Genomic DNA, 12755 nt, shown 5'->3' with positions numbered 1-12755 from the left:
ACCTCTGGCTGGCCCTAGAGTGGGGTGGGAATGGAGATTTTGCAGTATCCTTTGGAACGAGCTCCCCGTGGAGATTCGGACCCTCTCCACCCTTCAGGCCTTCCAGACGGCCATGAAGACCTGGCTGTCCCAGCAAGCCTGGGGTTGAGTTTCCCCCCCCCCCCCCACTACTCGAATCTGCTGTGTCTGTTGTGCTTTTAAACTATTTGTATTGTCTGATTGTCTTTGTCTTACTTTTTGTGATTTTCCCTCCCTTGGCTTTGTTCAGCCACCCTGAGTCCCTTCGGGGAATAGGGCGGCCTACAAATTGAATAAAATCCAAATCCAAATCCAAATCCTTCCTTTGCCACGCCCACCAAGCCACGCCACGCCCACCAAGCCATGCCCGCAGAACCGGTAGTAAAAAAAAAATTGAATTTCACCACTGCCTAGGACTCTATTAAGCCCCACTCTATTCACCCTCTCCAAACATCATCCACAAACTAGTTTCACAGCAATTGTTTGGTCTGAAGCAGAACTCCTCCGGATGCTGAATTCTGCCTGATTTTCTCCCTTGCACAGGTGCAGAACAGCAGCCTAGTCAGTCATGATGTAAACTTGGAGTTCTAAGTATTCTGGAGTTCCCTTTTATACCTTCCAGGCTGTCCTCATACTGCAGGTTGAAGTTCTCGTAGGAATCCCAGCGGACGATAGGATCAGAGATACTGTAATCTATGGCAACTTCAGCATTGTTTCTATAGGTTTCTCGGCCTGTGAGGGGGGAAAAAAAGACAAGGTGGCCCCAAGAAGATCAACAGTCTGCCTCTCGTATCTTAAATTTTCACAGCAAAGAAGGAAAATGTTTGTTGTGTGTCACCATTTTATACATACAGTATATCACAGTTGTGAGTATACCCCCTTCACATTTTGTAAATATTTAAGTATATCTTTTCATATGACAACACTGACATAGTGATCTTCAGTAATGCAACAATTAAATTGACTTCTGAATATTATTTTAAAAAGATGCTACAAAACAGAGATTGGAAATCTTGTCCAGTTCCTTGAGCTGCTGAAAGACACTGGGAGATGACACAAGGACATTATCATTATCCTGTTTAGGATAACCCGCTCCCTCCTCAATAGGAGGGATGCGGGAGACCCCTTGCAGGGTAGGGCTGAGGATTATGCTCAATTCTTGGCGGACAAAGTAGCTCGGTTTCGATCAGACTTGGACTCCACCGCAGTAGATCCAGCTGAGACACAGGAGGATCACTTGCCACACCAGTTCTGGGTTGAGTTCCAGGACGTTGCCTCTGGGGATGTGGACAGGGCCATTCGAGCTGTAAGTGCCTCCACTTGTATTCTGGACCCGTGTCCCTCCTGGCTGGTTGCCAACAGCAGGGAGGTGACACATGGCTGGATCCAGGCGGTTGTCACCGCCTCCCTTCGGGAGGGGCACTTCCCCGCCGTACTTAAAACGGCGGTGGTGAGACCCCTCCTGAAGAAACCATCGTTAGATCCAGCCATTTTAAACAACTTTCGTCCTGTCTCCAACCTTCCCTTTATCGGGAAGGTTGTCGAGAAGGTGGTGGCCTTTCAGCTCCAACGGGCCTTGGAGGAAGCTAGCTATCTTGACCCCTTCCAGTCCGGCTTCAGACCTGGTTACAGCACAGAAACCGCTTTGGTCGCATTGACCGATGATCTCTGGAGGGCCAGAGATGGAGGCTATGCGTCCATCCTGGTTCTCCTTGACCTCTCAGCGGCTTTCGATACCATCGACCATGGTATCCTTCTGCGACGACTGCGGGAGGTGGGAGTGGGAGGCACTGTTTTGCGGTGGTTCTCCTCCTACCTCTCGGACAGGTCGCAGTCGGTGTTGGTCGGGGGGCAGAGATCGTCCCTGAGGCCCCTAACGTGTGGGGTGCCACAGGGTTCGGTCTTATCCCCCCTACTATTTAACATATACATGAAACCGCTGGGCGAGATCATTCGGAGGCACGGGATAAAATACCACCAATATGCGGACGATACGCAATTGTATCTGTCTGCCCCGTGCCAACTCAATGAAGCGGTGGACGTGATGAACCGGGGTCTGGAGGCCGTTAAGAACTGGATGAGTGCTAACAAACTGGTACTCAACCCGGACAAGACCGAGTGGCTGTTGTGCTTCCCCCCCAATAATTTGGCTAATATACCAACGCTTAGGCTGGGGGGTCAAATTTTATACCCCTCAGATAGGGTCCGCAACTTAGGAGTCCTCCTGGACCCACAGCTGACTTTTGATCACCAGCTGTCAGCTGTGACCAGGGGGGCATTTGCCCAGGTTCGCCTGGTCCGCCAGTTGCGGCCCTACCTAGACCGGGGGGCTCTCACAACAGTCACTCGAGCCCTTGTGATCTCTAGACTGGAATACTGCAATGGGCTCTACATGGGGTTGCCCTTGAAGTGCATCCGGCGACTGCAGCTAGTCCAGAATGCAGCCGCGCGAGTGATAGTGGGCGCACCGCGGTTCGCCCACGTTACACCTGTCCTCCGCGAGCTGCACTGGCTACCTGTTGGTCTCCGGGTGCGCTTCAGGGTACTGATGACCACCTTTAAAGCACTCCATGGTAGTGGATCTGAGTACTTGAGAGACCGCCTTCTGCCGATTACTTCCCTAAATCGACCAATTAGATCGCACAGACTGGGCCTCCTCCGAATCCCATCTGCCAGTCAATGCCGACTGGCGACCACACGGAGGAGAGCCTTTTCTGTTGCTGCTCCGACCCTGTGGAACGAGCTCCCCATGGAGATCCGTACCCTCACCACTATCCAGACCTTCCGCGCAGCCCTCAAGATCTGGCTCTCCCAGCAGGCCTGGGGATAGGCTTCCAATTCACCCGCCCGAGTGTTTGATTGTTGAATGAAAGTTGTGTTTTACTATCTTTTCTTTGTTCACATATTGTTTTGTTTTTGACCTTGCACCCCCCCTCCCCCCCCCTGTGGTTGTAAGCCGCCCTGAGTCCCCTCAGGGAAAAGGGCGGCATATAAATCCCAATAAACTACAAACTACAAACTACAAAGCCTAGTGGAAAATGTCTGTCTTCTTTTTCATGGGTTGGAGTTATTTGACGAATGAAATAGGAGAATGTCCTTTCAGAAGGCGGTTAAGAGTAAACGTGAGTTATTTGTCTCCCTGAGGCCTCTCTGTCCTATTCGTGTGTTTATTTGGGGGGGGGGGATGAAAAAATAAACATTGTGATATTAAAATTTAGCCTCTAAGCCAAAGAGGCCAACCAAAAATAGAATTTTATTGTTTTTCATTCTGCAAGAACAAAACCTTCTAGATTGTGGTTGGCTGCATCTCTTCTTCTTTCCATTTCCTGCTGCTTTCTCAACTCTTTGTCCCAATCACAGAATATATTCTACCCTGACTATAATTTCAATTGAGAAAACATGCAGCAGGAAAGGCGGCTGGCAGCCGATGCTCTCTCTACTGCCAAAAGAGCCATAGCTGGTGCGATAAGAATTAAGAGTCTAAGCAAACAGAAAGCCACCTTATCTCCTCTGCTAAGTCTTGAACTCTTGAAGGAAAGGTTAAACATTGAACAAATACCTACAAAAATAAGTAGATCCCAAGGCACTTTCTCTGCAGAGAGATCAATAGAATTTCCAGGCCAATAGCTGCATTTCTGCATCTCCTGCAGGCTGGAGTCCAAAAGGGAAAGCTTAACGTGACTCTATTGGGCTGTGATAAATGATTGGTGATGCATTCAGTGGGCTGGTCTTTCTCTCAGATGACCTTCACTAAAAACTGATGCCCTCCAGGTGTTTTGATTACTACTACAGGAGTTCCAGGCCAAATGAAGGTTGACAATTCTTACCATCTGCAGTGCTGTTTTTGATTAATTCTGTGCCTCCATCATATTTATCTATTTGCGTTTCTACTCCATATTTCTACGCTGTCTCCAATCAGCACCCTTCCACATAGGTCTGACCTAAACCATCCCGAAGAGATGGTGAGAGGGAAGAGTACGTCCTGCTGATCTCAGGGACACTGCAAAGTCCCTGATTGATCCAGGAGAATCTCTTTTTGCCGGCAACAGAAGTGCAGCCATTGAAGCTGCTGAAGTTGGGACAGCTCCGGAACGGGAAGAAAACAGAAAGAGAAAGTGTGTCCATCTGATGAAGAAATCTTATTATAAAAGAGACTATCCCCAAAAAATTAAAGCTAAATTAAATTTGAAAACAGAAGAGAACAAGCGGCAAAATTAAGCTACATTAGACAGTGTGTTATCCTTTTTTTTTAAAAAAAAATCTTTTACGGATGGAACTTTTGCAAATGTTTCCTATTCTTTAAATTGAACAGATTAGTTTTTCTTCTACTACTTTTTATATTCTTTTTTTTTATAGCTATGGATTAAAATCTTTTTCCTTATTTTCATAATGCTGGATTGGATGGTGATTTTTTTGCTCCATTTAAAATTTTTGTTTTCTTTAAGCCTGGAATATAAAGAAGATATAAAAGGAATATAAAGAGGGCTGTAATAACAGAAGGAAAGGAAGTAACACTGCCATTTGGAGGCTGGCGGCTTGGAAGGCTTGGAAATAGTGTCTATTCTTTTTTCTCTTTGATCATTTGATTTTGCATTTCAAGGTTCCTCATCTTGTTTACAGAGAGTGATAGTGAGAAGAGCATGGGTTGTTTATACAGGTGCTTTTCAGGAGCTTCATTGGAGTGGAGTGAAAACAAAGCCTTGTCTTGAAAGATTATAAATGAACTTGCTTTAAATTTAATAAAAAAATTGAATGCCAGAGTGGCAGTATTTACAAGTTGGAAGAATGGCGCAACATGAAAAAGAAACATTGCAAAAGATTATGTTTGAAATTCAAAAATTATTAAAAGTAACAGAGAGAATTGAGAAGAGATTGGAGAAAATTGATCCTAGAACAGCAAAATTTGATGGAAAAATTGAGGATGTTCATCAAATGAAGAAAGTGGAGGTCTAAAAACTGAAGGAAAAAATAAACAAAGAGACAAGAAAATTGTCGATACTGACAGTGAACTGAGTGTGGTTGGAAATGGAAAGAGTGGAATATGGAAAGGGGAGATAGATGGACTGGAGCTCTACCCCAGATCTCAAAGTATAGAAGAAGAAAAGAGAGAAGAATTCATGGAACTAAGGAGAGAAATTTTGTCAGAAGCACTAGTGATAACCAAAGATAAGCTGATCGAAGAAGCAGATGGAGGGTTTTGAGCTTATACAAGATATGCAATAAGCTATAAGTTGCAAAGAGAAGTCCATACAAAACTTACTAAGAAAATAACCAGAATACTAAAGCCACAAATGGCAAGAGACATAAGACTACACTATTACTGGAAAGATACACGTTGATGTAATGAAAGCTTATAATAAAAAACTAAGTAAAATTTAGAGCATTATGTATAAAATGAAGTGGTAATGGATACAGTTAAATAATTGATTGATAATGATAATAATGCATATATATATATATATATATATATATATATATATATATATATATATATATATTGGTATGATAAGAGGAAATTTGATATAAATTGCAAATGGTGACTAAGAAAGGAGGTTTAGAAACTCTATTATTAAATATAACCATTTTTTATATAGAACATGTTATAAAGATGTAATGTTACCGGATGATATTGGGAAGAGCTAATGGAATGCCATTATGTGGTTTTGCTTTAAATTTGGAATATTTTATATAAAAGGACGTAAAAACAATTATATGAAGGTTAAGGTATGATGACAGTAGTATATATATATATATATATATATATATATATATATATATATATGTATGTATGTATGTATGTATGTATGTATGCATGCATGCATGCATGCATGCATGCATGCATGCATACATACTTGATTTAAAATATATGATTTGATATGAATTGTAGGTGATGACTGTGGAAGGGATGCATGGAAGTTTTTGTAACCAATCGACACACTTTCTATAATTTGTAATGGAATATGGTTTTGTGGGGTTTGTGTGTGTGTGTGTGTGTTTTGTCTGTTTGTGTTTATTCAAAAATAAAAAAAATCTTTTAAAAAAAAGAAAAATGGATGTGTCCATTTTCTGTCTTTTTTAGGACTCAAAGCGTTGCTGTTCATTGAGCTACATCCATTGCTCTTTAACTGCTGTTCACTCACCTTTAATTTTCTCTGGACTAGAAGAGAAGACAAATTCCACACTTGCTTCAAAGGGAAATCTTTCATCTACGGAGGGAGGAAGAAAAGAGAAATAGTTTGGTACATTTGAACTGTGTCTAGCCAAAGTGTTCGCCTTCCTTACATGTCCCATTTCCATACAGACTTAATTTATAATTCTTTATTATGATAAGAAATGCAATAAGCCTTCCTATCCATAATGCACTTGTCTAATAAGAGGATAATTCCAAAGAATGTATCACACAAAACTCACACAAAATATACAACACTGTGGGGACTGTAGAACACTTTTTGGCCGCATGACTCCAGGAATATTTTTAAGAGAAGAAACAAAACACAACCATCATGAAAACAACACATCCTGGGACAAGATACAACTATAAATCACACCAAATTGCAAATGCATTTTAAAAGCTGCATCAATGCTCCCAGATGGATGCAACTGAATTGGATGTCTAACTGAATGGTTCTGCCAACAAGCTAAAGCCATTACCACCAATTAAAAATTCCCCTTAGGGAACAATTCTAGCAATCCAGAACCAGATGCCATCAAGACCTCAAGAATAACAATGGCATAATAATCACGCAAGCTAACAAAGCAGCCGTTGTCATTGTGAGTAAGGTGGATTACGTCAAGGAAACCAAGAAGCAACTCTCCAACACCACATTATATCAACTGACTTCTTACAATAACATAGCAGAAATATTATGCAAGTTGATAAAAGATTTCCTAAGAACATTGTTTTTACATGGAGACACCGCAAGAGTCCTGATTAGGCATTTTCTACCTACTTGCCAAAATACACAACCCTAGTAAAGCAGGCCATCCCATTGCTTAAAGCATTAGAAAGATCACAACTGGAAAATCAGGTTTCATGGACTTTGTGTTCAGACTTTATACCACCAGCACTACCGGCTGCATAAGAGATCCCACAGATTCCCTAAAAAGACTGGATATCAGGGATGGTCAGCAAAACAGCGTCATTTTAGCCACCATGTATGTTGATAGATCTCCAACAAACATGGACTTCAACCCATCCTGGACATCATCACCATGCCAAAGAACATGCCTTGCCAACAGACTAGGTTACTTTGTACTCACCCATAACTACTTCATCTTTGACAATGCAAATGAGTGGCACAGCTTCCAAATGAGTGGAGCAGCCATGGGCACACAGAAAACTACTCCATATGTCAATATATTTCCAGCTGATCTAGAGCAACACTTTCTCATGTCTTACCTCCTCCCTTTATTTGAGATTTACTAATAACCTTTTCATGATTTGGACCCAAAGAATTTATCATCAAATTCTATCATGAGTTTGACCTCCATGCCCCTATGAACCTCACCTTCCCCCCTATGTATAGAATAAGTTTATTACCACAAAGTTGCCACAAAGAAGAGGGAGTCAACTTCTCCAAAGCACCTGAAGGCAGGGCAAGAAGCAATGGATGAAAACTAATCAAGGAGCAAAGCAACCTAGAACTAAGGAGAAATTTCCTTGACAGAACAATTAATAAGTGGAACAACTTGCCTCCAGAAGTTGTGGGTGCTCCAACATTGGAAGTTTTTAAGAAGAGATTGGACAACCATTTGTGTGAAATGGTATAGAATTTCCTGCTCTCAGGCTAGAAACCATCTCTAGCCTTGGATTCTTATTTGATTGAGGATGTTATCTGGAACCCTGACACCTGCCTGAGCAGGGGGTTGGACTAGAGGACCTCCAAGGTCCCTTCCAACTCTGTTATTCTATTCTATCTTGATGACAAACACAATGGACATATAACTACCACCTTAAACATGTAACCTACAAATCACCATGCATATCTTACATGCTTCCAGTTTCTACCCAGAAAACGTTATCACCTATAGCCTAGAGCAGCAGTTCTCAACCTGTGGGTTGCGACCCCTTTGGGGTTTGAATGACCCTTTCACAGGGGTCGCTTAAGACATGGGCGCACGCTGCCCTCTTCTCTCTGATAGCTGCCTGGTTAAAAAGCCACCCCCTTGGCGTTTTTCCCTGGGAGGCTCCGCAGAACATCCCAAGACCGATGCCACCACATCTGCCCTCTTCGGGGACAGGTCCTCTTCAAAAGGACGAGGCCCTGCTGGTCCCCTTCGCGTTCCTTGCCTTCCAGCCGCGGTCCCACGCTGTGGAAAACATAGGCGCGCGCACACCCCACACAATTACAGCCAGGAGCAGGACCAAAGCCCCTCTCCCAACTGGCCCTTCCTCCCTCAGAGGGCTTCAGGGGGGGCGGGGGGGGGAAAGCTTCTGCAGAAGCCCGGGTGAGTGAGAACAGGTTCCTGCTGTTACGAAGTCTCTGAGGCTGTAATTGTATGGGTTGTGTGTGTGCACCTATGTTTTCCATGGTGTGGAGCCGCGCCAAGGCTCTGGGTGGCCGGAGATGACTCCAGAGCCCATCTGTGGGGGGCGGGGTCCCCCTCACATTCCTCGTCTTCCCAGATGGGCTCCGGAGTCATCACCGTCCGCACAGAGCCTCAGCGAGGCTCCATGCCGTGGAAAACATAGGCGCGCAGACCCCCCCCCCCAATTACAGCCTCGGAGTCTTCATTAACGGCAGGAACGTATTCTCACTTGCCTGGGCTTCTGCAGAAGCTTCCCTTCAAAGCCCTCCAAAGCCCTTCGGGCCGGTTGGGAGAGGGGCTTTGGTCCTGCTCCGGGCTGTAATTGCACGCAGGCGTGCGCGCGCCTACGTTTTCTATGGTGTGAGGCCATGGCTGGAAGATGAAGAACGCAAGGGGGACCAGCAGGGCCTCGTCCTTCTGAAGAGGACCTGTCCCCGAAGAGGACAAATGTGGTGGCATCGGTCTTGGGATGTTCTGCAGAGCCCCCCAGGGAAAAATGCCGCTGCCAGGTACTTTTAACCATACATTTTAGTCCCATGACTGCAGAATACTGCAAAAAATCATAAATGCAGGCCAGTTGTTGAGTGTTTCAAATGTGATTGGAACACTCAACAAGGTGATCACAGTATGTGTGTCTGTGTCTCTCTCTGTCCGTGTGTGTGAGAGAGAGAGGGAGGGAGGAAGGGAGAGACAGACAGAGACACACACACAGAGACACACACAGAGAGACACACACACAGAGTGAGTGATTAAGTGAGTGAGTGAGAGACAGACAGACAGACACACTCAGAGTGACAGAGAGGGGGAGAGAGATAGAGACAGACAGAGAGAGAGACACACACATAGAGAGAGTGAGAAACACACACACGCACATAGAGTGACAGCGATGGGGGGAGGGAGGAAAGAGTGATACAGAGAGAGACAGACAGACATACAGAGAGAATGACAGATAGAGACAGGGAGGGAGGGAGAGACAAAGTCACACAGAGAGAGACAGACAGAAAGAGAAAGAGAGAGAAAGAAAGGAAGGAAGAAAGAAAGAAAAAAGAAAAAATAACTGGGAGAGAGAGAGAGATGAAAGAAAAAAGAAAGAAAGAAAAAGAAAGAGAACTTTTGACCACAATTGAACCCAAAATTTTGGTTGCTAAGCAAGAGCGTCGTTAAGTGAGTTTCACCACATTTTGTGCAACTGTGCAGTGAGTTGGATGCACTGAACAATGCTCTGCTATTTCACATTGCGCATTCTGTCGCAAAATGTAGCAATGTAGTTTACTGTTATATTAAGAGTGTTACCCATGCTATATCATGCTTCAAGACAAACTTTCATTTATTTGTAATTAGAAATAAATATTTCACAATATATAATTACATATTGTTTTTGTGATTAATCACTATGCTTTAATTATGTTCAATATGTAATAGTGAAAATACATCCTGTATATCAGATATTTACATTACGATTCATAACAGTAGCAAAATTACAGTTATGAAGTAGCAACGAAAATAATTTTATGGTTGGGGGTCACCACAACATGAGGAACTGTATTAAAGGGTCGCGGCATTGGGAAGGTTGAGAACCACTGGCCTAGACTATGCTAGAACTGCACTTCTTCTGAATCACTTGACAGCTGATGGAATTGAACCAGGTTTCCAAAGACTAAACCACCCAAGATCAATAAACTAATCAAAAGAGCCAAATTGATTCTCAGGGAGGGCCTATTAAAGACAGGCCATTAAAGCAGAAAAAGATAACATCACTAGTTGTCACCCACAGCTCAACTCAAACTCAACTCAAATTGCTCAAATGGCATTATTAATAATTTACAGCTCATACTGGATAATGACACTTCACTTTTTCAGACACTGGGTGGCAGACCCGTACTTGAATACAGACAACTCGAAATAGATTCTCCAAGTAATAAGAAACAATAGGACCATGGTGCTAACAGGGAAGAAGACACTGCTCAAAACTCAGGTTTCTACTTTACCCCCAAACCTCCATTGCATTTTCACCAATAGCACCACCATGGATGCCAACAAGTATACTCACAAGTAGCAGTCACTTTCTTGTGAGATGGGTGGCTATACAAATATAGCCCAGCCCAACATAACATAACAAAACAACATAAAACCTAGCCTAACCCAACCTAACATAACAACATAAAACCTAACCTAGCCCTAACCCTAACCCAACCTAACATCATAAAAGCTAACCTAACCCTAACCCTACCCAATCTAACCCAACCTAACATAACAACATAAAACCTAACCTAACCCTAACCTAACCCAACCTAACATAACAACATAAAACCTAACCTAACCCTAACCCTAACCCAACCCCAACCTAACATAACAACATAAAACCTAACCTAACCCTAACCCTAACCTAACCCAACCTAACATAACAACATAAAACATAACCTAACCCTAACCCTAACCTAACCCAACCTAACATAACAACATAAAACATAACCTAACACTAACCCTAACCTAACCCAACCTAACATAACAACATAAAACATAACCTAACCCTAACCCAACCCCAACCTAACATAACAACATAAAACCTAACCTAACCCTAACCCTAACCCAACCCCAACCTAACATAACAACATAAAACCTAACCTAACCCTAACCCTAACCTAACCCAACCTAACATAACAACATAAAACATAACCTAACACTAACCCTAACCTAACCCAACCTAACATAACAACATAAAACATAACCTAACCCTAACCTAACCCAACCTAACATAACAACATAAAACCTAACCTAACCCTAACCTAACCCAACCTAACATAACAACATAAAACCTAACCTAACCCTAGCCCTAACCCTAACCCAACCTAACATCATAAAACCTAACCTAACCCTAACCCTACCCAATCTAACCCAACCTAACATAACAACATAAAACCTAACCTAACCCTAACCTAACCTAACCCAACATAACATAACATAAAACCTAACCTAACCCTAACCCTAACCCAACCTAACATCATAAAACCTAACCTAACCCTAACCCTACCCAATCTAACCTAACCCAACATAACATAACATAAAACCTAACCTAACCCTAACCCTAACCTAACCCAACCTAACAACATAAAACCTAACCTAACCCTAGCCCTAACCCTAACCCAACCTAACATAACAACATAAAATCTAACCTAACCCTAACCATAACCATAACCTAACCTAACAACATAAAACATAACCTAGCCCTAGCCCTAGCCCTAGCCCTAACCCAACCTAACCCAACCTAAATAACAACATAAAACCTAACCTAACCCTAACATAACCTAACATAACTTAACATAACAATCTAACATAACCTAACATAGCCTCTACAAGGTTTTCTCAAATGTAATAAATGCCACCATCTGTTGACCATGCTCCTCTGGATTCTATGAAGGACAAACATTGTGCAAAAGAATTGAAGGACGTAAGTTTAACACAAGGACTCCAAACAAGGACAAAGTAAGATCAGAACATTTCAACTACCTAGGACAATCTACTGAGGAGCTCAGTGACCATTTGGGAAAAAGGGAGACTTTAGCAACACTATTGAACAAGAGGACGCTGAAGTCACTACATCAAAAGTAGTTACTATCACCAGAAGGCAGTATATGAACAGTTTCACCCTTATTGGGACTCATCAAATGTGTGTAGCCAGCTTCCTTTAATGGGGTCAGAGGTGGTATTCTGCTGCTTTGCCCTTGTTCAGGCGAACCCATAGCAGCAGCGTCGGAAGGCTCTACCCATCCACCCAGTTGTCATCACAGACGCTCTGAGCATGCGCAGAAGTGCCGCACACGACCGCTCAGGGTTCCAAACCGGTAGCGAAGATAAGAGGAAACCATTACTGAATGGGGTCCAAATCCTCTAAGAGGAATTGAGCTCACGGACCCTTGTATCATTGAGATGACTACAGTTTCAGGCAATCTCAAAAGGTCTCAACAAACACAATTTTTTCAACATATTATATTTGTTAATCTACCTTGCATGTAACCTGCATCATTAACCTGTTTCCCCTTCTCTTACCCCCACCCTCACCCTAATTTAAATCCTTCCTTACTCTTTGTCACTTTGTACATTTGATGGAGTGGGCTGCCACTCCAAAACGCTTATGCCTTTCAGTAAAACTCGCGCATTGGAAAAAGTGCTGTCTGACTCCTGGTATTTTGCATTACGTGCTGTAACTG

General features: G+C 43.1%; 1 protein-coding gene across 7 annotated transcripts in view; it reads right to left on the bottom strand.

The window, feature by feature from the left end:
* Positions 1-12755, bottom strand: part of TNS2 (tensin 2) — a 165858-nt gene that overhangs the window by 25330 nt on the left and 127773 nt on the right. For all 7 annotated transcript variants that reach the window (XM_032212147.1, XM_032212148.1, XM_032212152.1 and 4 more), the window contains 2 exons: positions 6159-6224; positions 634-750 (listed from right to left, as the gene is read on the bottom strand). In XM_032212147.1, the coding sequence (XP_032068038.1) occupies positions 634-750; positions 6159-6224 (183 nt within the window). The remainder of the gene's footprint in view (positions 1-633; positions 751-6158; positions 6225-12755) is intronic.

This window comes from Thamnophis elegans, chromosome 2 (genome assembly GCF_009769535.1).
Source record: "Thamnophis elegans isolate rThaEle1 chromosome 2, rThaEle1.pri, whole genome shotgun sequence".
NCBI lineage: Eukaryota > Metazoa > Chordata > Lepidosauria > Squamata > Colubridae > Thamnophis > Thamnophis elegans.
This window is presented reverse-complemented; position numbering and strand designations above follow the sequence as displayed.